Source organism: Pteropus vampyrus, unplaced genomic scaffold (genome assembly GCF_000151845.1).
Source record: "Pteropus vampyrus isolate Shadow unplaced genomic scaffold, Pvam_2.0 Scaffold70, whole genome shotgun sequence".
Lineage (NCBI taxonomy): Eukaryota > Metazoa > Chordata > Mammalia > Chiroptera > Pteropodidae > Pteropus > Pteropus vampyrus.
The window spans coordinates 6,880,130-6,906,999 of NW_011888851.1; the positions used below are offsets into that span (position 1 = coordinate 6,880,130).

At 33.1% G+C, this 26,870-nt stretch overlaps 1 protein-coding gene across 3 annotated transcripts in view; it reads right to left on the minus strand.

Annotated features, from left to right (window-relative positions):
* CEP83 (centrosomal protein 83) overlaps positions 1–26,870 on the minus strand; it is a 97,848-nt gene that overhangs the window by 51,007 nt on the left and 19,971 nt on the right. For 2 of the 3 annotated variants that reach the window (XM_023531569.1, XM_011361786.2), the window contains exons 2-6: positions 19,120–19,393; positions 18,531–18,681; positions 9,659–9,751; positions 8,432–8,563; positions 1,943–2,194 (exon numbers count right to left, since the gene is read on the minus strand). In XM_023531569.1, the coding sequence (XP_023387337.1) occupies positions 1,943–2,194; positions 8,432–8,563; positions 9,659–9,751; positions 18,531–18,681; positions 19,120–19,292 (801 nt within the window). In that variant the 5' untranslated portion in view covers positions 19,293–19,393. Of the gene's footprint in view, positions 1–1,942; positions 2,195–8,431; positions 8,564–9,658; positions 9,752–18,530; positions 18,682–19,119; positions 19,394–19,546; positions 19,732–26,870 lie in introns of all 3 variants that reach the window. The other variant, XM_011361787.2, reaches the window with a different exon arrangement.

The following is a 26,870-nucleotide window of genomic DNA, read 5'->3' on the forward strand; positions in this document are numbered from 1 at the left end:
TAGGAAGACCAGGTGCTGTAGGCATAAATAATAATAATAAATTTTTTAAAAAGTCTGCCATTTAAAAGAGAAGCTTCGGTTTTGTAACATCTCACTTCCTATATATCTTAAATATGATAAGGAGTGTATTCAAATAATTCAGAAAAAAACTGTTTTCCTCAAATATAAAATGCTATTTTCTGGGCACAATGATAGCCAAAAAAAAGTCAAAGAAGAAAGTAATGCTTGCTGTCGTGTACTTATTTTCATTTCATCTCACAAATGATAAAAAATTAAATACAGGCTCTTCTGAAAACGTGACAATGAACCTCTTCTGTCATCATTTAACTTGTCCTGAAAATAATCACTCTAAATGATCTCAATGAAAAGTTTCACACTGGAACCATATAATATATTCAACTGAAACCAACTACTTATTCTGTCACTATAAAATACGTTAAGGATGGCAGGATGGAAACATAAAGTCTCATTCTCAATTGCCTCATGTCTTAAGGTCCAATGATAGTGACAACTTTAGTTCTGGACCAGTAAATACTATCAAAAGCTTCGTCCAGAAATAAAAAGATGACTTCTCTTTAAATCATCCATGTACTCCCTGTACAAGTTTGCTGGCTGGGAAAAAAAAATCACTACTTTGGATTTGATATTGGATTTTAATTACAAACTAGGTGTCCGCTAATTTCCCTCCATCTCAAATCATTTCACAACTATATGAATGGGAAAAAAAAAAAATCTTTGGACTGCTCAAAATAAATCAAAACAATAAAACTAGTATATTTGCTACGAGTTAGATACTGACAATTAGGAGGAGTAAGCATGTCTGAAAAGATGGTATAGGGGGTCAGAATGCCTTGCCACTGTGTCATAATTTATTTTGAGCTGAAAACTTTTGAGAATTCAAAGACATTAAAAAAAGGGGGAAGGGTTCTCCTCACCTCCTCTTATCTACCTAAAAGCAGACACTCAGAAAAGAATTTAACTGTTATAAATTCCCTCCCCAGTGGTTTCATAACTAGGGAAGACTAACTCCTAATGCGGGAGACAAGAAGTTAGTATCAGGATAAGAGATCACCTACACATACATTGTCACAAAACTGTCATATCTTCCATCTACTTTCCTAAAGGCTCATTTATCTTTCTAAGTCATTTGTTTTCCTGTAAGTGCCCTTTCACCCCTTCTCCTTTCTCTATTAAGATGGTATATAAGCCCAAATTCTAACGGCCTCTTTGTGTCACATTTTCTCTGTGAATTCCCATGTACATATATGAATGAAAAGCTGTCTTTTCTCTTACTAAAGTCTGTTGTCAGTTTAATTCACAACCCCCCAACCACAGAACTTAAGAGGATGGAGGAAAAGTTTTTCCTCTCCAAAAATGAAACCAAGAATTTTCACTGAAGAGTACCTCCAGGAGTACCAGCCTAACTCTGTCAACTCTTATCTTTCTCTAATGAACTCAGGGAAATAATTCAGTGAAGCCTTGTATGTAATAGTAGCCAAGATGAATTTTATAACTTTAGCAAGAAGCTGTCGTAAGATATGATTTTGAGATCCCGAATCCCACTATAAGGAAATAACTATCTAGGAAGAAACTGTTCTTTCTCTTTTGAGATGTAACTATAGTCTTCAGAAACTAAAACAATTTTTTTTTTTTTTTGCATTCTGCATATTCTACTCTGTGGCACTGTGACAGTTAAATTATTTCAGATAGGTGACCTGACTCCCAAAGAAGAAATAATCCCTTTGTATGTGTGGTAGCATAGCTATTGCTTATGAATCAATAGCTTTTCTCTTTACAAAAAGAATATATACTCTTGGGATTCCACAAATGCGTCAGCATTAGATTGGTGAGCATACATTTAGGCTCTAAAAATCAAAGGCTTGTCAACTGCACTTTAAAAAAAAGTGTGCCATACTCTACCGGGAAGCAATTAAAAACTCACCTCCAGGGATCTAAGGGTAGCCTGCATCTCAGCCAACTGCCGCACCTGAATTCTCTGAACATTTTCTACCTGAGCACCAGAATTCTCTTTTTCAGCCCTTAATTCTGCTACTTCAGCCTCTAAACCTTTTAATTTCTGACACAACTGGACTTTTTCTCGAAGAAGCTGCTCTGTTCGTTTGCTGTCTCTTGTGGGATCCACGCTAAGCAGCTGCTTATGGAGTTCTTCTTTATCTTCCTCCAGTCTTACAATCTAATAATAATTTGAAAGAAAGCATACAACATTAAATTATTAAATTTTTAGTAATGAACATGCTTACAAGCCAGTAAATTAAAAGTTGCACAATGTAAAAAAGCTCAGGTGGTGAAATGAATTACCAAGGAAAAAATGTAAAATGTAAGATTCTGTACTCAAATGTAAGGGCAAGTACTTTGTCTTCTTTTTCCTCTACCTCCCCATGGTGTCTAGCACAAGGCTTCATGAGTTGTCAAATAAAATTCAAAATTATACTACTGTAAAAATAATTATTAAAAATGTGTCAAGTATTTTAAAATTCATCAGAACTTTATGGGGGTTTATGCATGATCAATATGCTGATTACCGCTAAACTGTTCCTCATGTGACAGTAATTCTTAGGCTATGTCTATACTAATAAAATGATCTATTCTGAAGGAACTTAATTCACAAAAAAAGCTGTTTGTCCATATAAATAACTACAAATCTGAGTGATGAAAGAGTTTTTAAATAACAGCTGAGAATTTATTAAAGTCCTAGTTGTGATGATGTCCTATTTCCTAATTCTCAGATTCAAGAAAGAAATGAAAATCATTACTCTAAGGCATTTGAAAAAGTCACTGGGGAACTCGCAGAACAAAAGTACCAATGATCTTCTCATTCATGACAACCATCACTTCCAGATTTCACGGGTCTTCCAATCACTGGTTTTCAAACTGCCTCCTAATCTCTGAGACACTTCGGAGGCCCCTCATCTCCAGGAATGAGGGGGCAAAAAACTCACTTTCCCTTTCCTGATCTCCCAAACTATCCGTCCCCTATCACCATCACGAAATCTTCATTTTAACCAGGGCAGCTCCTCTTTTCATTCTTTCATTAGTGAGGTTTCTTCAGATGATTCAACTTTCTTTCTAGAAAGGATTCAGCTGTTTTTTAAAAAGGTAGAAACCACTGCTCTAAACACCAACGATGCCAGGACGAGCTTAGAAGGCTCATTCTAAGCCAAAAGGACGTAAAGAAATGCTCTGTAACCTAGGCGGAAGTGGCCCAAGAGACAACTGATTGCTCACGTTGCAATAAAAGTGTGAGACCTCCACCCCAGGGCAGAATCTGTTTTCTTCACCTGTAAAATGAAAGGTTAGAGTGGAGGCCCTCTAAGATCCTTTTCAGTTTTAACATGCAGTGACTGCAATTTGGTTTTGGACATGCTGAATTAAAGATATCAATGGGAAATATAAGTAGAGCTAACCAGCAGGCAAAAATTTTTTTTTCCAGAAAATATTTTCTTAGAAGGCAGCTGTAGAACTTAGAGCCACGCCCTCAAAAGCCTAAATAATTAGTGTCACGTTATTTTTCCTCCCACCCTTTATATATAAACATTACCCCTGGGGTTTGGTCTCTAACTGCCATTTTTCCTCCATTTTCTCTTTCTTTAAACTATGTGACTTTATGCAAGTCATTTTTTCACTTTGGCCTCAGTTAAAATGAAGAGCTTGGGCTGGAATATCTTTAAGATACCTTTTGCATGAGGTAACTCAAATATCAGAGGTGTAGCAGCTCAACTAGGTCAGGCAGGAGTCAATGTATATATATATCTAAGGTTCAGACAATGGTGCCTTTAATGAGTACTTTACTGAATGCTGAGTGTGCTACAAATAAAACTGCATTTAGTAACAGTAATTTCTCTTATAGTCTTGTTTCCCTGATTTTTCTCTATGGGGTCAGACAGTTAAGTTCTTGACCAGCATGTTTCCAATATTATTACTTTCTCTAACATTAACAGTTCTGAGGGGCATCTGTGATAGCTGAAGTGACTGCTGAAACTATGGACCAAGCTAGTTAATGGCAAAGTCAGGATTAGGTCGCATATTTACAACTCCTCAACTAGAGCTCACTATCAGATCATTCCTACCAAAACTGGTGACCAATGGCTTCTAGTCTCTCTGGTCATTTATTGTCATGCAACAAATATTTATTGAATACTTACTATGTACCCAGCACTGTTCTAGGTAGTAAGGATATATTGGAGAACCAAGTAGACAAGCAAATAATCACAAAAACCTCTGCTATCAAGAAGCTTATATTCAATCATTGCTATGATACCACTCTTGTCCCAGTCATGTGGGCACAGTTCTTAGACGTATCCCCACCTTTTCTTTTTTCCTACACTCTCAGATTCAATGTCATCTTTCTCGATATCCTCAATTTGTTGTGCTCTCAATTCTTTTTCTAAATTTCCAAAGGCTTTGTTTGAATTTCTCTTTTATGACATTTATCCAAATCTGCCTTATTACCGTTACTTCCATGTTTACTCTGCTCTTGGAAAATATAAACTTACTTGACAGGAAAGATGTTGTATTAACCAATTTTACTTTTAAAAAATTGTTGAAGGAAATGGAAGAGAAACATATTAGGAGCTAGGAATAATTGTTGATCTTCTTTACAACAAATGGTAGCACCACTCAATTCCCTAGGGCACCCGAAAGGAAAAGGCAGTATATCTAATTGCTCCATCTGTCTTTGTTTTTATTATCTTTATGATGCAGCATAGAGAAACAGTTAAGAGTATAGTATGATTACAGGCTCTGTAATCAAAGGGCCTAAATTTTTTTTTTCTTTCAGAATTTCAAAGATACTACTCTGTCTTTGGGATTGTATTAGTTCCCAAAAGAAGTCTGTTGTTATTCTTATCATTTTTTCTCTGGTTACTTTTAATTAAAACTTTTATTTTTAGATAATGTTAGGTTCACATTCAGTTGTAAGGAATAATAAAGATCCTGTGTACCCTTTACCCAGTTTCCCCCACTGGTACCATCCCTCCTCTTCTATTTTCTGAAAGAAATTGTGTAGAATTGTTTTTCATTTTTTTTTTTTTTTAAATCACTTGGTAGAATTCTCCAGTGAAATCATTCTTTTGGGGAATTTTTAAATTATGAATTTAGTTTCCTTGTTATATGGCTATTCAAATTATCTATTTCATATGGGCCAACCTGCAGTATATGTGCCTGTTTCATCTATTTGTCAAATTTATTTGGGTAGAGTTCTTCATCTCTGTATATCATAAAAAGATTACAATACTTTTGATGTCTGTAAAGTCTGTAGTGATATTGTTTCATTCCTGATATAGGTAATTTGTGTCTTCTTTCTTTTTTGTCAGCTTAGCTAGAAGTTTGTCATTTTATTTGTCTTCTCAAAGAATCAGCACTTTGCTTCACTGATTTTTTTCTATTGTTCTTCTTTTCAATTTCATTGGTTTCTACTCTTTATTTCCTTCCCTCTATTTTCCTTGGGTTTCTTTTGATCCTTTCTATGTTCTTAAGGTAGAGACTTAGATTATTGATTTGACACTTTTCTAATGAATGAATTTAGTGCTATAAATTTTCCTCTCCAGCACTGCTTTAGCTGTGTCCCAAATATTTTAATTTGCTGCATTTTCATTTTCATTCAAGTCAATGTATTGTTTTTGAAATTGTTTTTCATTGTTATGTTTTTCATTGAAATTTCCTCTTTGACTCAGGAATTAGTCGAAGTGTGTCATTTCACTTGAAGATTTCCTTGCCACCTTTCTTACTGGTTTCCAGTTCGATTCTAGAGTTGTTGGAGACCTCACTGTATGTAACTTTAATTTTTGTAAATTTGTAGAGATTTATTTTTATAGCCCAGGATATTGGTCTATCTTGGTACATGTTCGGTGGCCACTTGAAAAGAATGTATTTAGGTACTCTTGTTGGGTGCTCTATTAATGTTGAGTAGATTCTGTTGGTTGATGGTGTTGAGGTCTACCATCCTTTCTGATTTACTAATTGTTCTATCAATTGTTGAGACAGGAGTCTGACATCTCCAATAGTAATTGTGAATTTGTCTATTTCTCCTTTTAGTTCTATCAGTTTTTACTTCACATATTTTGTAGTTATTTGGTTCATACACAATTAGTATTCATATGACTTCTTGGTGGATTGACTTTTTTGTCATATAATGTCTACCTCTGGTATTTTTCTTTGCTCTATCTTAATATAGCTACTCCTGCTTCTTTTATATAGGCAACTTCAGAATTTCCTCTGTATAAAGTGCTAGACTTAGTATGTACTTAAAACCAAATGCATTGAGAAATCATGACATTATCTTTTTCATAAGATATCGTCTTTCATATATTCTTTTTAATTCAGAATATCATGAGGGAGACATGAATTCCTGGAGTGTTTCCCAGGAAAACACTAACAAAATCTTCCTAAAGTATTTCCCTAAGAACCAACACACTAAAGAATATTCAGTTACTTCTTTCATCTATAGAAGTAAAAATGAACAGTACATACACTTTGAGTCACTCATGGAAGAAAATTCAATTATTTTAGTACATCAAATTAACATATTTTATACCATTTTAAATTGTAAGATTGGAGAATGGCAAGAGTAGGCTTTGCTTTGAAGTTTTACTGCTATTTCATGATCCACAATCATCTCACTAGATTTTATTGTTATTATGTATAGAAACTGGAGTACAAAGATAAGTGATTAAATAAAAGTGAATACCCGATTATCCACTAATTAACATTGCTCCTGCATAATCAATTGGGAAGTAGAAAGAAAAGAAGTTTGGTCTTATCAGAATGTTTTACTTTTCTAGCCTCTCCTAATTACGGCTTCTCAGTTAGCTGTTTACCTTAAGATTTCTAAGAATGTCGTAAGATATTCCAAATATGAAAATTAACCCCTTAAATTTTTTAATGACTATTATTTGATCTTTCATGGGTAAAAAATAGATTAGTTGTCAGATTTCAGATACAAGATTCATTCTTTAAAAAAAAAATAAACTGAAGAATACAAATAATCATTACCAGATAAACATCATTAGATTTTAAAAGTAAAGTAAAAAAGTAAAAAATAAAGCACTATTCTTAACTTCGGTATTTACTCTTCAATATACTAAATCTATATTTTAGGCTGGGAATCTTTATTATTCCTTTTTTCCACAAGAAATTTTTATATGCAGTTCTTTTAAGTCTATCATAATTACAGATTCAAATCCTTTCATCATCACACATAGTATAGATCGACTGATCTCCTGATGAAATTATAGTTGTCGGATGGCTTCTAAATATCATGACAACTTCAAATCATGGGAATTTTCAAACTTATACCTCTAGACTCCGTGTTGGGGTACCTGAGTCTATTGTTAACTTGGATGCTGACTTTGAGACTTTGAGGAAGTTACTTATCTTGTGCTTCAGTGTCCTAATTTAAAATGGAGACACTATTAGAAGTGAGATCATATATGAATAAAGGATTTAAAGCTATAAAGAATTTTTTTAATGCAAAAGACTATTATAAATATTTATAGTTTTCTGATACTGTATTATTAATGAACTCAAATGATCTAAAGTTCATACAGCTTCTTACATTTCGAACAATCATGGAACAGTTTGTTCACTGATAAATATAAATCAGTTTGATCCAATTAGTAAAGGAAAGTGAGTATATTCTAACTCTTGATTCTGAATAAAGGCAACACAATAAATATACGATGCAGATGTGTTTATACACAGTACATTTCATATAACTATAAATGACAAACTATTTTTTACAAATTCTCCTAGCATTAGATTTCTTATTTGAATAGTGCAGGATAAAATTGGTATTTCTCTCTTTCCATCCTGAAAAATCATCTAAAAGCAACATAAAGAATGAGAAACACAAACCCTATTTTGGAGAATATTAGGAGACAAACCACAAAATGAGCAGAGAAACTGCCAAGGCACTACAGATAAAGCAGGAGTGCATGCTAGAGGCAGCAGACGGGAGATTTTGCAGTTGCAGGTGTCAAAGAACAAAGTACACTTCCTGAAGGTGACGGGCATACTCTAAGGTATACCTTGTTTGTATAAATGGAAACAAGATGAATGGGCTGACAGCCAGAGCTCTCCTAGATGTGGGTATGGTTCCAAGGAGAGGGGGACAGTGCTGAATAAGAAATCATAGAGACAAAAGAAGTCTTCCTCTATGGCTATGGGAGAAAAGAGACTATTGCCACTGACTGCAACAAAATAAAGGAGGAAATGAATAGAAAAATCTAACAGCCACAAAAGAACATTCACAAGAAAAATGCTGCCTATATAGCAGATGAAAATCACAATAGTTCACCATTAATCAATAAAACTAATTATGCAATCAACTCTAACTTGAGATTTACAAAAAACATATAATCATAAAATTTTATTGACTAGAATAACAACTAAATTAGTATAATCAATCACTCACCTCTGATTCATATTTTATTTTTTCTTCACCTAAAATACGTGCAAATTCTTCTTTCTGGTGTTCGAATTCTGATTTGAGAAATGTATGTTCATAACGAAGCTTATTATACTCAGCTCTATACTTTTCAACTTCCTAAATTAAAAGGAGACTGCAATTTATCACAAATTTATAAATGAAATTTGTATTCACTCCAAAAATCACTTTTGCAAACATAATTTTAAATTACATTATATTCAGAGCAATTCTAAAAGTAAAAAATAAGCTTAACAGAAGTACAAACAAACTTTGGAAAAGTTCTCATAACAAGTATCCTACACACAGAATTACTACATTTCTGAGAAGGTATCAATAAAGCCAATTACCATTCAATTAACCTTATTTCCTCACTGATTCTCATAATAATAAAAATGTATAGCAAGTCAAAAGTTCTGATCTCTGGACTTAATAATACTTAAAAATGTAGCATACACCTTTCAAAATATAGATTAAAAAATAATTTCATAAAAGATAAAATACCCTCTTAAAAGTCATACGGGATGAATTCAAAGTAGATAAAAGATTCTTTGGATATTTTTAGTACAGTCATTTAAGGTTCAATCAAATATTATACTGATAGTTCAACTCAACATATCGGTCTGAAGAATATATATAGCACCAACTCTCTTAACTAACCAGGAACACATGTAATTCCCTGGTATGCTCCAATTCCGCTTCTTAACACTACAAAAGTTTCTGGTGTTCTGGTCTCAATAAGAACTTTGACAACAGAGCAGAAAAATAGAGGAGACACTATGTCAACAAGTAGCAGGAAATTAAATAACAAGGAAGTCTCGTAAAATACTCAGTTCCCTGTAAATCTTTAGCTGAAAGATTTTTCTTCTAAGCCAGTTTACAAACCAAGAAAATGGGTTTTGTGATTTTATTAGAATCATACTTTGCTTTGATATTTTAAAAAATGCTTTTACTGAACTTGATCACCTACCTTGGGTCTAAGTGACTTTGTGTATATCCAAAAATTAAATTTATTCCTAAACCATAATGCTTTGGTTATCCATCAGAAAGATATGAAAAAGATGACTTTATCAAGCCAGTAAGCCATTTATAACACAGAATCCACAACTATTTTGTACAATGGCAGCATCGCTAGACTATAACTTTCCAAAGGGGTCCATAGTGAAGGGGACAATACTCATTTGTATACATATATAGTTCTTTCAATATACTTACTTCATCTAGATCTCGAAAACGCTCTCTCATTGGAGTTTCTAATTCTTGCTGTATTTGTGCTCTTAACAGTTCCAACTTTTGTGGAGTTAATACCTAATATGGAGAGGAATACAAACAATTCTAAATATAAAATCACAAATATCAAAAATCAAGATTTTGCCAAATTTCAAAGCTTCTCTCCTAATTATGACAATGAAATACAATTTACAAAAATTTCACAATATACTTAATTTTACAGTAATCATTATATAAATAGAACCAATCTTTTGAACAATACTTTGAAACAATGCTTTTCAGAATCTCAATTTCAGGCTCTCAAAGATGTCGAAAATTCCATTAATATGAGGTAAAGACAGTTACTAATTATTATCATTGTTATTATTAGGAATAATTATGTTGGCAGCTAAGTATCATGTTGGATACAATGGCTGATAGACTATCTTCTAAAGCAAGCAAAATAAAGGTGTAATAATTTGGTATACCATAAAGAATCCTTCAGATTTATTTTCAATCAAAAGAAGCTGATTTTTACTCTGATCACCAAAACTAATTTAGGCTCCTCCCTAAAATACTCCTTTATAAAACTCAACTTTCAAAAAGTAATGAAATATTTTAGTAAGCTCCTTAAGGCTAGATATAGTCTTTATTGACCATAGTGTTCTCAACACCTTGCATTGCTGCCTGGCACGCAGGAACCATTCAGTTATTATTTCCTGAATTAACAAATATTAGTTGCAAAAAAAAAAAAAACAAAAAACCCCAGTTTGCATTTATAATTATTCCTGAAAACTAAGAATAATGTTTAATTCATTCATTTATTCATCAATACTCCAAATATCCCAAACATTTTACTGAGTGAATGCCTACAACATATAAATATTGTGCAACATACTATTATCTACATAACATACTGTTCTAAATACCTTACATGCATTAACTTCTTTGATTCCCGTGACAATACATAACGTAGCCACATTACCATCTCCTTCTAACACTTTGAAGCACACACAGTCTAACTTTCTAAAGATCATAAAAATTCACAGGAAGCATATCATTCCCCATAAGAAGTTCAAACTCTCATGTGAAAAAGAACTTATATATACAAATAACTTAAAAAATAGGCAATATAGGTTTACCAGGTAAAGACAAACTTTAAAGATATTTAAGATAGAAAGAATGGAACATCTAAGGAATGGGCAAACTACAGCTTAGGTATAACCCAAAACCAAAGAATGGATAAAATTTTAAATTCCCCGGGGAGAAAAATGATCTTCACAAGCGAGCTAAAGGAATTTTGGATAGGACCACACTAAGTGCTACAGGAAATTTAGAATCCTGTGTCCCTGTGCATTAATGCTGGTAGCAATCTCTAGACATTGTAACAACCAAGGCCACCCTGAATGATTTTCACATGTCACGTAAGAGAGCTGCATTCTAGCTGGGAACAAATGGGAAAGAGGTGGGTGCTACAAAGTGGAAGGTTCCTGAATACTAGGTTCATATTCTTAGTATTCAATAGTATTTATTTTAAAAGTTTTTATTTAAATGAATAAATATAATTACATAAAGAAAATTATTCAAACAAAATAAAATATAATACCAAAAAACTAAATTCTCTTCTCACTTCAGTTATCCAGTTATCCTCTTAGGAAGCAACAACTGTTAACAATTTCTTAACAACTGTTAATCCTTCTTAACACAATCTATAGATATATAATCATATATACCACTTTTAACTTTTACATAATGAAAAGCATACTATATACATTTTTTGTATCTTGCTTATTCACTGAAGGTTTTTAAGCTTAAGAATGGTATCACCATATGTATTGTAGGAAGAAGCAAGATGGATCAAAAGCTTTGCTGGGAGAGAATTGATAGCTATGGAAAGGAGGGGCAGAGAGCTCCTGTTAAAATCTGGTTTATGATGTCAAGAGCCCAAATTGAAGAGAGGTGGTAATTAAAAGGAAAACATGAATAGGTAAACTTATTTGGACTGTTTCAAACAAACCAACTTTAAAAATAAACAAGCAAGCAAAACTGAAGGAAATCTGAACAAAGATACAATATTAATAGGTAGTATTCCTTAAGTACTTTTAGGTATGGTGATGCTATTGTGGCAAAACTTTTAAAAGAGGTATTGCCTTGTATGTAATAGAGATATATGTTACCGAACAGAAAGAGTTCATCCACCCAGCACTAGCAGAACTAAGCACTAAACACTAAGAACTGCGAAAGAGAAAGAATGGTCATTTTATTATGAATGGTGCCACCCAGGAGAACAGGAAGCTAATGCTCAAAAGCCTAAACTCCTCAATGGTTTACAGACAAGAAATTTTACGAACAAAGATCACAAATTATCATGAGTAGGGTTTTGGGTTCTGGGTCATGCTGACTGGTCAAGAGTGAGATAAAGGCAGTAAATCATTATTTCAGGCCATGAGGTCAGTTTCTGAGTCCTTCAGTCTGCTTTCATGAGGATGTGGCCAGGGGGTGTGGGTGGGGGCAGCGGGGGTGTCTTTCAGCTTTAAGGCTCAAGAGCTGAAACCCAAATTAGACCATGATGCTACCTTTAGCTTAACAGAAATCATACCTTGTGACCTTTAGTCAAAGCATGGTCATTGTTTCTGGCTGCCTCAGGGGGTTAATTACTAGTAAGGGAAAGGGCTTGCAGGCATGCTGTGAAGAAACTGAACAGAGTGCTAGCGCTACATGTAAAATCAAAATCGGGACCCTCCGTTTCAGTTGGTTGTTGGCTTTGTGGGCTTAAAAACATCTTAATATGTGTTACTAGGTTATCTTGATGTGCAGGGGTAGAAACTATATATTTTGTGACTCTTACTCATTGTATGCTATTATTATTTCTGCTCTCTTGGTTATTTATTTTTCTCTGCAGTCTAACATGCCCTGGACTAAGCAATTTCTGTAATGGTTAATAGCATGCTATGTAAATTCCTTCTTCTGGCTGTTAGTCCAAACTAGCATACGAACTTTTTTTTTTAATTAAAAATATTTTCTGAAGGGTCTTAACCCCTCGGCTTCATATATACTAAAATATGTAGAGCTGAAATAATATGACTTGCTTCAAAATAATCGAGAGGAGTTAAGGGAGAGAGTTGGGGGAACAGTGGGATGTGTGTAGGAGTTGGAGAGAGTTTAGAAGATAAAACAAAACTCTCTCAAAGATGGTATTACTGATGTTGGGTGATAAGTATGTGGGATGCATCCCATAAAATACTCTCTACAGTAAGTTCTTGCTTAACGCCTTCAATAGGTTCTTGAAAACTGTGACTTTAAGCAAAACAATGTATAACAAAACCAATTTTGCCATAGGCTAACCGACACAAACAAAACTTCCTACAGCATATTTCTGGTCACAAAAACATCAAACTTCTAAATAAAGACCTAAAACAAATCTAATATTAAACACTGAAATAAATGTGAGCTATATATACATTTAAGAAAGATGTATAAAACAAATAAAATAATGTTTTTCCAACCCACTTATTTCAGTTCAGGGTCACAGGTGGCTGAAGCCTATCCAAGCAGCTCAGGGCGCAGGCCATCAACCCACTCCAGGCAAGATGCCCTTCTGTCACAGGGTGCACTCACACACACCCAAACTCACTCAGACTGGGACAATTTAGACACACCAATTAACCTCACAGGTACATCTCTGGGATGTTGGAGAAAACCAGAGTACTTGGAGAAAACATGGGGAAAGGTGCAAACTCCACGCAAAAGAAGTGATTATTTTTCTCATCAACATTAGAACAAAACAACATTGAACTAAATGACATTATTCAAGGACCTTTTGTACTTTTGCACTTGAGATTTCCATAATTAAAAGTTAATTTAAAATAAAAGGTTAGCTTTGCAAAAACTTCCAAGTCATGGCACAGGAAGGGATATCCAGGCAAAATCTGATGAACGCCCTGACATGAGGAGATGGAACTGAGAATCCAGGGAGACTAGTGTGTGGCTAGAGTCACAAGAGAGGGTAGCAGAGAGGAGAGTAGCACAGAAAGAAAATTATGAAGATCTGTAAAAGATCCTCCTCAACTCATTTAGAGAGTACTGATCAGCTACATATGTAAGGAAAATATCTAAGGCCAGGAAAAGAACCACCTGAAAGGATTAGAGGCTTGACCACCTAGAGTTCATATACAACCATGGCTATTTCCTTTTCCCAAAGCCAGACTAAAAAACTTCATTTCATCGAGAAATTGGCAGAGTACTCAGAGGGGCCTCAGCAACAGGAAATAATTAGCACTATACTAATCTGCTCCCATTTAACAAATCTTAAAAGCAAGACCCAGAAAGATAAAACTATTTCCAAGTAACCGTGTCCCAGAACAAAGCTCAAGAATATTTATCAGAATACGAAATATCTAGTGCTTAGCAAAGTCAAATTCACAATGTCTAGCACCCAATAAAAATCTAACAGGCATGGAAAGAAGCAGGACAATACTACCCACAATAAACAGGAAAAGAAAATCAACCAACCAAAATCAACCCAGGAGATGTCAAAATTAGCAGATATTAAAATGGTTATTACAACTGAATTCCTTCCACATGTTCAAAAAGCTTAGATAAAAGATTAAATATGTTAAGTAGAGATAAGGAAGCTATGAAAAAAGACCAAAATTGGACTTCAAGATAAAAACTAAAATTTCTGAGATGAAAAATAAAATACACTGTATAGACTTAATGACAAATTAGACATTGGCAGACGATCAGCAAACTTGGAGACATAACAACAGAAACTATCCAAACTGAAACAAGGAGACAAAAAAATTAAAAATAATAAACAGAACATCAGTGAACGATAGGAAAACTTTAAGTGGCCTAATATCAAAGTCCCCGAAGGAGATGAAGGAAGCAAAAAAAAAGATTTTGAGATGTCAAAAAAAAGGTCTACATTTAATAAAAACTATATACCCACAGACCCAAGAAGCTCAATAAATCCAAAACACCAGGAATGTGAAGAAAAGTGCACAGGTATGTCAATCAGATCGCTCAAAATCAGTAATAAAGAGAAAATCTTAAGAGCAGCCAAGAAAAAAAAAAAAAGACACTGTATACACAGAACAAAGTTAAGAATAATAGCAAATTTCTTATACGAAACAACATAAATGAGAAGACAGTAGTAGAACATCCTTAAAGTATTGGCGGGGGGTGGGGGGACTGTCAACATAAATTTAATACTCAACAAAAATATCTTAAAAAAATTTTTTTTAAGATATATAAAAGCTGAAAAAATTTCTCGCTAGTAGATCTGCACTAGAAAAACTGTTAATGAATGTCCTTAAGACAACAGGAAAATGATACAGACAGAAATAGGATCTACACAAAGGAATAAAGAACACTAAAACTGGTAACTACATGGGAGTCTTATGATCTATGAGGTCTCTGAAAAAGGGTCTCTAATTATAAGATCTTCTCTTTATCATCTATAAATCAATCTTATTAAAAACAAGCACACACATTAAAAAAAAAAATCTATCTTTCCTCCCTCCCCGCTCTCAAAGCACACATACATGAGAAACACAGAATTAGAGGATTTCCTCCATGCCATTTTAGGAGGAAATCATGCTGTGGCTAGACTTCTAATGGAATATTTCAACTACTTTTCTCAAAAAAAACTTACAAGAATGCTTTATCATACAACAGTCTGTGTCATTAACTACATTAAATCTATAAAAACAAATCTTTAACACCCCAGCACTTGTCATATGAATATAAAATATTTTTCAAAGACTTTTAAGAGAGCAAATATTACTGTACCAGATATTTTTAACAATTAATGACTGGAAATGAGTAACAAATTTTGCTCCAAGCTCCAAGCAGCCAAATGAAATGGTAAACATACTGGGTTATATAGTTTTCATTGCCTGGCAACAAAGAAAGCATATAAATTTTTGGTAATTTTTAAAAATTTTTATCAGAAATATATCAAACAACTTGTGATTTTTTTTAAAAAAAAGGTTTTGTTAACATGGTACATAATAATAGTTATAGCTAATATGTTCTAACCATTTATAATATCAAAGCACTATATAGTAACACTTTTATGTTGTCTCATTTCATCTTGACAATCATCTTATGAGCCAGGCACTATTATTATTCTCATTTGCTACAAGTACACGTGACCCAGACATGTCTTTTAAATGAATGTCTTTTATATGGTTTTTCTATAAAAGCCAAAGGGATATTAAATCTTAGAAAAGGCATTTTGCAGGTAGACAAGATAATACATGTGTATTTTAAAAATAATCATCTTTCATAAACCTTCATTGAAATATCTCTGGCTGATCTTACTCTGTCGATTTACTGAACTTAACTCACAATTTGTACAAATTGCAAACATCCATTAAAGCAAATGGCTAAATTGCTCAAATGTATGAATACATATAGAAATTTCTTTAGCTTATTTATGCCAGATAAATATCACATAGAAACCAGGTATGTTTATCTTGAAAAATAAAAATTTACCAGATAAATTATATTTTTCAGCAAACATTTGGGAAGTTATCATGTGGAGAAATGTCCAATGTTATTTTGTGTAGGTCCAAGGAAAAGTACATGAACCAACAGGGAGTCTGCAGGGAGGATAATTTCATTGCGATACAAGAGAAAAAAAAAAATGCTTAACATACTCCAATCCAAAAGTGGAACTGGATCACTTAAAAGTTCACTAGGTTCTCTAGCACTGAAGCACTGAAGCAGAGAACAAAGAGCCACGTGTCACAGATCTTCCAAAAGGGAACTAGCTATGCTTCGGATAGTATATTAGTTTCCTAAAGCTGCCATTAACAAAATAGCACAAACTAGTGGTTTAAAACAACAGAAATTTATAGTTTCACAGTTCTGGAGGCTAGAAGTCCAAAATCAAGGTGTCAGCAAAGCCATGCTCCCTCTGAAAACTGTAGGGTGAATTCTATATTGCCTCATCCAAGCTTCTGGTGGTGTGCAGACAATCCTTGGCCTTTCCTGGCAGCTGCAGCACTTGAATCTGTTTTTGTCAACATAAGATGTTCTCCCAGTCCTCACTCTCCCCCATCCACATGTTTCTGTCTCTTGTAAGAAACCAATCATACTGGATTAAGGGCCCACCACACTTCAGTATGACCTCATCTTAACTAATTACATCTGTAAAGATCTTATTTCCAAAATAAGGACACATTCGGAGGTACTGAGAGTTAGAACTTCAACGTATCTTTTTGGGAGACACAATTCAACTCATAAGAGATATGAAAGAGAACTAGATGATTATTAACTCTAAAACACTGAGGTTCTAGGTACGTATAAGACAAGAAGTGTAACATTATGTATGAACAGAACAATTCTGACTCATTCACTTATTTATTTATACAACTTTCATTCCACAAATATTTTCTAGGCATCATCTTAAGCTCTGGAGACACACTGAAAAAAAAAAAAAAAGTTCCTGCCCTCATGGAGCCTGCATTCACCCAGAATAAAAACGGCCATTATTTGCAAGTATCTCCTATGTGCCAGACACTCTACTAAAAATATGTTATCTCATTAGTCCTCACAATAACCCCTGTTAGGTAACAATTTTTATCCTCTTTACCACATGAGAAATCTAAAGCAAAGGAACATAGCTATTTGTTGAAGGTCATCATCTTCCTGGTAAACTGATTCTTCTTTTGTTGTTGTTACAAAAATGTCCTTTTTATCTTTAGTGAACTCTTTGTCTTGAAGTCTACTTTATCTGATATTACTATAGCCACTCCAGTCTTAAGTTTACTGTCTGCATGTGCATGGTACAAATAAGCATGTATAAATGTTACTCTAAAGAAACAGAGTAATCACATTTACAATGCCTGAAGAATATTTTGAATACCTTGGGTTCACGACTCAGAGATTCCATTCACATAGGCTTCTCAATTTTTGCAAAACAAATTAATCTAATTCTAAAGGCCAAAATTACACTTCCCTCTGAAGTTCTTTTTTTGTTTAAATGTCTTAAATATTCCTAGGTATGAAACAGTAAACACAATGTAGAGGCTCCAGCCCAAGCTTAGTGGCAGTGTTCCCAACAATGGAAGATTTCAAGATATTGAATGACAAACTTCCAACACTGCTGTCAAAGGAATTCATGAATTGGGTGATATGCCATACTAGATGACTTGAAAGGTGGCTTTTTACTATATAAAGACTCCAATACTAATAACACATTATTTGCACCAAGCAGAAATACACAGCTGTTGCTATTCAGAGATCAAATGAATATAAAAAAATATCACTTCTAATACTTACTAATTTGAAATTTGCAGTAAGTTTGGTGAAGTTTAGCTTCGCTCTACTTTCTAAGCAAATAAAAATAAATAGTGTGAAAAATAACTAAAGAAACTGTAGTCAGTACTTTTAGTACCAACTATCTTTTGCTTTACAGACTCCGTTTACTTTACATTGTGTATATAAATTAGGTGCACACATTATTTTTAGTGTCTTTAAGAAGTTCCTTAAAAATAACTTTGTCTTTTTAAGCCATTTTACAATACTTAGTTACAATACTTAGAAGAAAAATAGTAAATCTTTAAAAAAATTAATTCTAAATTTTTTATTAATTCAAACTGGCCTTTCCTTCAATTATTCTGAATAGTAAAAGATTATTTAAATCAAGATAGATAAGAGGATGCAAATTTACATAAAACAACAGTTTCTTGGCCAAACCCTATATAGTAGCAAACATTCTAGAATATAAGAAAAAATATTAAACTGTACCTGTAGATATAGCAAAATATTTAACTAAGACTATAGAGAGAATTTACCAAATTTACCAAAACTACTTACCTCCACTAAGCATCTGCCTTTTTTTTATATATTAACTATATTTCCTTACCTGTATCTTCATTTCTTCTAAGTCTTTAGTTTTCTCTACTAATTCCCCTCTTAGCTCTTCAAGCAGCAGCTGAAGTTTTTCCTGGTTACTTTGCTTTTCAATCAACAGGCGTTTAAGTTCATTTTGTGACTTCGTGTACTCATCTTGCAACCTGATTTTTAAAAAATGAAGGATTCAATTTTAAATATATCTTTCGCTTTTTATTTACATTACTTTATGTAAAGTCAACCAACACTACAGAAAAAGACCAACATCATATATTCCATTAAAATTGCAAGTATCTTTTCTTTATAGAGTTTCATTTAATTATTAACACTGTAGTCTCTGAATACAATTTAACTTTGAGAGGAAAAATCAAAATTTAGCCACTCAGATATATTTGTCTTGCTACTTTCAAAATAAGACTTTTAAAAATTCACAATCCACTTGATATCATGCTTAGTTTAGAATAAAGTAATTTTAAAACAAAAACTTTACTGTATTAAAAGTTTTAAATGTATATATTGCAAAATAACAACATTATACTATATGTTGCAGAGCATACACTCAAAAAATTTAATCAAACCTCTCACCTCCAAATTTAATTTACCTTGTGTGTTCAGCTTTCAGAGTCTGATAATTAGTTTTATGGTGGTCACATCTTAACCTTTCATCAATTAACATTTTTTGGAACTCAGCTTGAGAACTTGTCAGCCCACTGTCTCCACTAGGGGGAAAATTGGTGGGAAAAGTGTCCATATTGGTAGGTGAGCTGACAACCATGTAAAAATAATTTCTGGTTTTCTTATTATCTCAGTTTTCTTTCCAAGAGTATTTTCCACTTCTTTCTTGCTAAGGCAGAATCTTGGGAGGCCAAATTATACCTGCACAGAGAAATACACTTAATTAACAATCAGTGAACTCCTTCAGTGTTACATATTTTTTATCACTTATTATTCGCATTTCTATAATAAAACCCGATTTTCATATTTTCAGTTGTTCATAAAACAAAATTGAAGAATAAAGTTGAATCATACCTTAATGAATTTTCTCTACTTCCTTGCAAAGTTTCTGTGACCATCAAGGTCACATCTTCAGATAGTAACCTAACTAGAAGTACTGACTTTTCCAGTTTAGGTACTCCTGGATTCACAAACCCCAAGTGTTTCCTGAAGCTACTGGGGTAAACGTCAAGGGTGGATCCTGGTACAAAATCCATACCCTGAAATCAAGGGAAAAGCCATGTGGAACTTGGTAAATGGGGAGGAAGAATCGTAGTCTTCACAAAGATGACCTTCAGCAAGTAATTATGTCTTTGATTAAAGCTACAACAGGTCTTTTATTTGACACAAGGTGAACTGCCCTCAGGTGCAAATTTAGATGAGAAATTAGTCAATGCATAAGTATCGATCACCTCCTACATATTATGCACTGTGCCAAGAACAGGAAACTAAATCACCTCAGCTATCCCCAAAAGCACTGACCTAAGATTATGAAAGTACTTAAATGTTTGTTTTATTGAAAAGTTAAAAATCACGACACTGAGTTTTTATTGTAAATAATTTAAAATATCTTAATCAAAATGAATCTGTCACCTTTAACTTCATTAATTTGTCTCAAAACTACTGTATATATATATTTTTTTCCCTAAGAGCATCTCCCTCAGTCATGGGTTATCATGAATTACCTTTACTTACTACAAGAAAAGATCTTTAGCTTACATAAAACCACCATTAAATTACCCAGTCTTGTTTGAAATATACTATTTCTGATAAACTAATGTGATGTCTGAATATTACATTAGAAGACTTGTAAATTAAAGTTGGGGTTTCTGTGGTTTCCTATTGTATTTTAATAGAGGGGAAAAAGTCCTCCACGGATGCTTGTTATACCTTACTCCTATGTTAACTGTGCACCAGGATTGAACCTGTGCAAATGCAGAGCATACTGCTTGTAGCAGCTGCCACAACCTTATTCTGTCAAAAGTACACAAATGAATTGGATCATAAAACTTGCATTTAATTCTCATTCTGCTCCTTGATCCAAATGAATTTTTAAGAGATAAAAACATGTAATAAACCTACCTCACAGTTTCAAATAATACCACCACAAGGCATGTAGGGTTTAATTTTAATTAGCTAAAAGCTTAAAACTACCTTAGAAAAATCCAGAGCTACCCTTTTAGTTCCACTACTAGGGAAAGGTTTCCAAGCTAAAAGGAATATTTCTTTTTTATTCTAGTTAAAATGATAGTAAAGTAAATATTCTCACTGACATCTATTTTAAAATAGGAAGTAAGTCCTCGAGGAAATAAAATTTACTAAGGAAGGCCTAAACATTTCTGTAAAATAAAGATAAAATGATTTATCTCCTGCCTTTTTAGTACTAAAATCTACTAGAAGTAGTTTTCAAGACTTCACTAATTTCAAGATATCTCTTTCTCAATTACCACCACCATTACTTCATGTCTAATTCTAGCTCCTATGCAAACATGTGTATTGCCCTCTTGTATTTTCCCAAACCAGGAGGATTTTTCCTGTTGCAAGATGATGTTTAAAATTTCATTACCTTTTTGTATGTTAATTTCAGTGACTAACAAAGCTAGAATATACTATCATATCACCAGTAAGTATCACACCCAAACACATATACTTCCTCCAACACACACACACAAAATTAAGATTGTTAATTTGCATATGTACACACAGAAATCAATATTAACCTTTCTGGAAAGTTACCTGTTATGAAAATGGTAAATATGCTTATCCCCTGGCCCAATTCTAGGAATTTATTCTATGAAAATAGCTGGATGAGTACCCAAAAACAATTACATAAGAATTTTCTTTGTAACATTATTTTTAATTTAAAAAAGCAAAATCAGAAATAACCTAAACTTCCATAAATGAAGGTACATCTATACTATGCATTAAAAATGATAAATTACATCGGTCCCCACTGCCCCAACAGCAGGATGAAGATTATGAATGATCTTCATGAATTATGAAGATAAAACACACATAATTACACATAGTTAAATAATATATACCAAGTTGATAATAGTAACTTTTGGAGTAATAACAATGGGGAGACATCCCATACGGCAACTTGTGTCTTTTACTTTCATCATTTTATTGTTAAATTTTCTTTTCAATAATTATAAAATAATTTTCAAATAATGAACAATTCTATACTCAGCCTATATTCATATTATCTCAAACCAAATTCATCATCCTTGCTTATAATCCACCTTTAAACTGACTTTTCAGCTTCTGGTAATGATACTAGTATAAGGTTAACATTCATCCACACTTAACAGCCCAAAGCTTTCTGTGCTTTCTCTCTCAACATACCATATATAAACACCAAATATTCTTCTTTAAAATGCATTCCATTCTCTCCATTCCCACCTAACCACAAAAAGTTAGGCTCTTATCACCTCATAACTAGTCCATTATTAGAACTTTATGTTATCCTTGCTTCCAATATTTTCTCTTTCTGGTCTACCCCACAAAGTACTGCCAGATTAACATTCAGAAATTTTGATTTGACTTCTCACTCTCACTCAAAAGCTCCTATATGTAAAACGAAGTCCAAACATGCCAGCATTTCAAGGCTTTACACAATCAGCCCCAATCTACCTTGTTTAGTCTCATTTCCCACCATCTGCTAAAAATCTCCTACTCCAGCTATATCCTGAACAATTATGCACATCATGCCTTTGTTTATGCAGCTTTGGTTTTGGTTTACGAATCCTACTAATGACAAAAGACTACAGTATGGACAATAATCAAGAACTGTTCTCTATTTCTGTGATGATTAGATAAGAACAGACTTAAACACAATAATTAAGGTTTGATATTGGAAAGAACTTCTTGCCTCAAATTTAAAGTTATAAGCCACTGGGTCGCATCTGCCAATAGTCTTTTTCAGAATTTTTTTCTCTAAAAATATTTAAGAATCATAGAAAACTATCTGCCCATTTGTGAGTCTTACCAAGGTCAGAATGAATTGTATGTCTGTTTTTAAGTATTCTGTACACATCACATTCAGTTCTCCAGTTTAGAAGTAATCAAATTATCAATAACAATCTTGGAAAATCTAGTTATGACGGTCCTCCAAATAGATATCTAGTGTCATCGACAGAAAGACCTCATGAAACTCAATTCCTTCTCTGACCTTCAAAAGTAGTTCCACCATTATACAGCCAAGGTTACAAAGAAAGAACTTCTATTTTTTATATTAATTATATAAGGAGGCTTTTTAGCTAAAAAGAGAAAACCTCAACTCAATTACCTTAATTAAGCACTGAGAAAAATGTATTATCTATTTCTTATATCAAGAAATCTGAAGATAGTCTTCTATTTCAGGTAATAGAAGACTAGGTAATTTGGATCAAGCCTTATGTAAGGACAATAAAAGCTGAATATGTGTTATAGGGTGTTTCTTAGGAGTAAGAGTAATTCAGAAGAAAGATATTAGGCTAGGCCTCAAATTACTCTAAAAAACAATTTTACAAATAAAAATACACACACGAGTCCATAAAAAGATAAAGCAACATGAATTAAGGTCACAAGGAAAAACAGACAAACAAGAGTCTAACTATTAAAGTTACCAGACAATGACTCTAAAAGGATTTTTATATATATATTATTGTGTACAAGGCAATAAAAAACAAGGTTGGGAATTTTTTGAGAATTAGAAACCGTAAAAATAATTCGATGGAAACTGCAAATGAAAGATATAACTAAAATTAAGAGCTCAATGAGTGGGTATAACAGCCCCGATTAGACACTGTTTAAGAAGAAATTGGTAGACGGGTTAAAAAAATAAATTCAAGATAAAGTAGAAAGAAACTAAGATAGAAAAAACAGAAAAGAAAGAAATAGAATAAAGTTAAAAATGTTATTCAAACAGACATGCAATTGGATCACAGAAGAAAAGGAAAGAATAGAACAGAATCAAAACCTGCAAAAAACAGGGGTGGGGGGGTGGACAACTTCCCCAAACTGAAGAAAGATATTAATTCTCAGATTCAAAAAGTCCTACAAACCCCAAGCATATAAATAAAAAGAAATCCACACATTAAGACAGATAAAAAACAAAAGCCATGAGAAAATCTTAAAATCTGCCAGAAAAAGAGACAAAATGCCTTCAAATAAGCAACAGAAAGACAGGACTGACTTCAACAATGAAAGCTAAACACAATGTAATATTACCTTTACAGTTTTAAAGGAAAATAACTGCCAAACTAACAGCCTATAAATACAATATTAGATAGATAGATAGCTAGATAGATAGATAGATGATAGATTTATTTTTATCTTTCAAGAATGATGGTAAAATAAAAACATTTTCAGACAAATAAAACAAATTCATCACAGAAGATGCACACTAAAAGAAACAGTAAAGTCCTTCATATACAAGAAAAAGTCTTAGATATAAACCTGACAATGCAGAAATAAAGAAAGATAAATGAAAACCATAAACATGTACATAATTCTAATTGAATATTGACTGCATAAAATAATATCTTATGGGATTTTAACATACGTAGACTTAAAATACATGATATAAATATGGTATATAAATCAGTAGCAGTAGAATTATAAGTACAGAGTCCTTGCTCTTTATGAGAAAAGGCTAATATTAATTGATAAAAGTATCGAGTAATAAAGAATCAATTAATATTACTTTGATAAATCAATAATGCAATAATACTTTGATAAATCAATTATCTCTAGGAAAGGGGTTGGCAAACTATAGTGCATTGGCCAAATTTGGCCTGCAGCTGTTTTTGTATGGCCCAAAGCTAAGAATCTTATCTCCCTAAGTTTTTTTAAAAACAAAGAATGAACATGATGCAAAAATCCACAACAAAACTTTAGCAAATCCAATCCAACAGTGTATAAAAAGAATTATATACCCCAACCAAGCAAGATATATTCCAGGCATGCAAGGCCTGTGCAACATTCAAAAATCAATTAACGTAATCCACTGCATCAAGAGGGTAAAGCAGAAAAATCACATGGTCATATCAGTAGATGCAGAAAAAGCATTTGACAAAACCCAACACCCATTCATGATAAAAACTTACAACAAACTGGGTATAGTGGGAACCTTCCTCAATTTGATAAAGATTTTTATCAAAAACTTTCCTTAATTTTTGCTGTACAAAAAGTCTACAGCAGATAAACTTAATATGAGAAAATAAAAGTTTTCCCAATAAAAAGCAAGCAAGGATATCTATCACTCATTTTCAACATCGTACTGGATGGAAGACTTAGTTAATGCAGTAAAACAAGAAAAGGAAATAAAAGGCATACAGATAAAGATGGAAGAAATAAACCTTATTGTTTGCAGAGGATTTGATTGTCTATATAAAAGATCCAGAAAATCAATTAAAAAAATAAATAAATAAAACCTCTTGGAACTAATGAGCGATTCTAGCAAGTTTACAGGATAAAAGATCAATATACCAAAAAAAAAAAAAAAATCACTTTTCTATATATCAGCAATGAACAAATGGAATTTGAAATTTAAAACACGACACTACTTACATTAGCACTGCCCCTCAAATGAAATAGGTATAAATCTAACAAAATATGTACAAGATTTATATGAGGAAAATTACAAAACCTTGATGAAAGAAATCAAAGAGGGACTGAATAAATGGAAAGATATTCTATGTTCATGGATAGGAAGACTCAATATTGCCAAGATATCAGTTCTTCCCAACTTGATCTACAGATTCCATAAAATCCCAACATATTGTTTTGTGCACATTGACAAACTGATTCTAAAGTTTACATGGAGGGGCAAAAGACTTAGAAGAGCCAACACAATACTAAAGAAGAACAAAGTTAGAGGACTAACAATACCTGACTTTAAGCATTACTGTAAGGCAATGGTAAATAAGACAGTGGGATATTGGCAAAAGAACAAACAAATAGATCAATGGAACAGAATAGAGTCTAGAAATAGACTAACACAAATACAGTCAACTGATCTTTGACAAAGGAGCGCATGCAAAAATAATGCACATGCAAAAATAAGAATATCTAGGCACAGACCTTAAACGCTTCACAAAAGTTAGTTCGAAATAGATCATACACCTATATATAAAATGCAAAATTATCGAACTTCTGGAAGATAATATAGGAGAAAATCTAGACAACTTTGGGTACGGTGATGACTTTTTAGATACAACATCAAAGGCAAGATCTATGAAGAAATAACTGATGTCAGACTTTGTTAAAATTGAAAACTTCTGCTATATAAAAGACAATGTCAAAAGACTAACAGAAGCCATAGACTAGGAGAAAATATTTGGAAAAGACATATGTGATAAAGCACTGTTATCCAAAATATATTTAAAAATATATAAAAAACTCAACAATAAGAAAACAAACAACCGGATTGAAAAATGAGCTGAAGACTTAACAGACATCCCATCAAAGAGATATACAAATGGCAAATAAGCATATAAAAAAGATGTTCAACATCATTATGTCATTAGGGAATTGCTAATTAAAACAATGAAATATGACTCCACACCTATTAGAATGGACCAAATCCCAAACACTGACAACATAATGCGTGTGAGGATGTAGAGCAACAGATATTCTAACTCATTACTCTTACCTATGATCTGGCAACCCCTGGTATTTAACCAAATGAGCTGAAAATTTACATATAAGCAAAAACCTGCACTCAGGTGTTTCTAGCAGCTTTACTCCTTAGACGCAACCAAGATGTCCTTCAGTAGATGAATGAATAAATAAACTGTTGTACATCTAGTCAATAAAATATTACTTAACTCTAAGAAGAAACGAGCTATCAAGCCATAAAAAGATATAGAGGAAACTTAAGTGCATCACTTGAGCAAAAGAAGCCATTCTGGAAACAGTAACATTAAAAAGATCAGTGGTTGCCAGGGGTTAGGGGAAAGGAAGGGATGAATAGGCAGAACGCAGAGGATTTTCAGAGCAGCAGAACTATTCCTTAAGATACTATAATTATAAAATACATGCCAAAATACATTTATCAAAACCCACAGAATGTAAAACACCAAGCATGAACCCTAATGTAAAATATGGGTTATCAGTGATAATGGTATGTCGAAGTAGGGTCATCAATTGTAACAAATGTACCACTCTACTGTGAGATGTTAAAAATGGGGGAGGTTATGCATGTGTGGGGTCCGGCAAGGGGTATATGGTAATCTTCTGTACTTTCTGCTCTATTTTTATATAAATCTAAAACAGCTCTAAAAAAGAAAAGGAAGGGAGGGAGGGTAGAAAGGAGGAAAGACTACAAGACAGAAACCACACACAAGGCCTGAGAACCTAAAATATTTGCTAT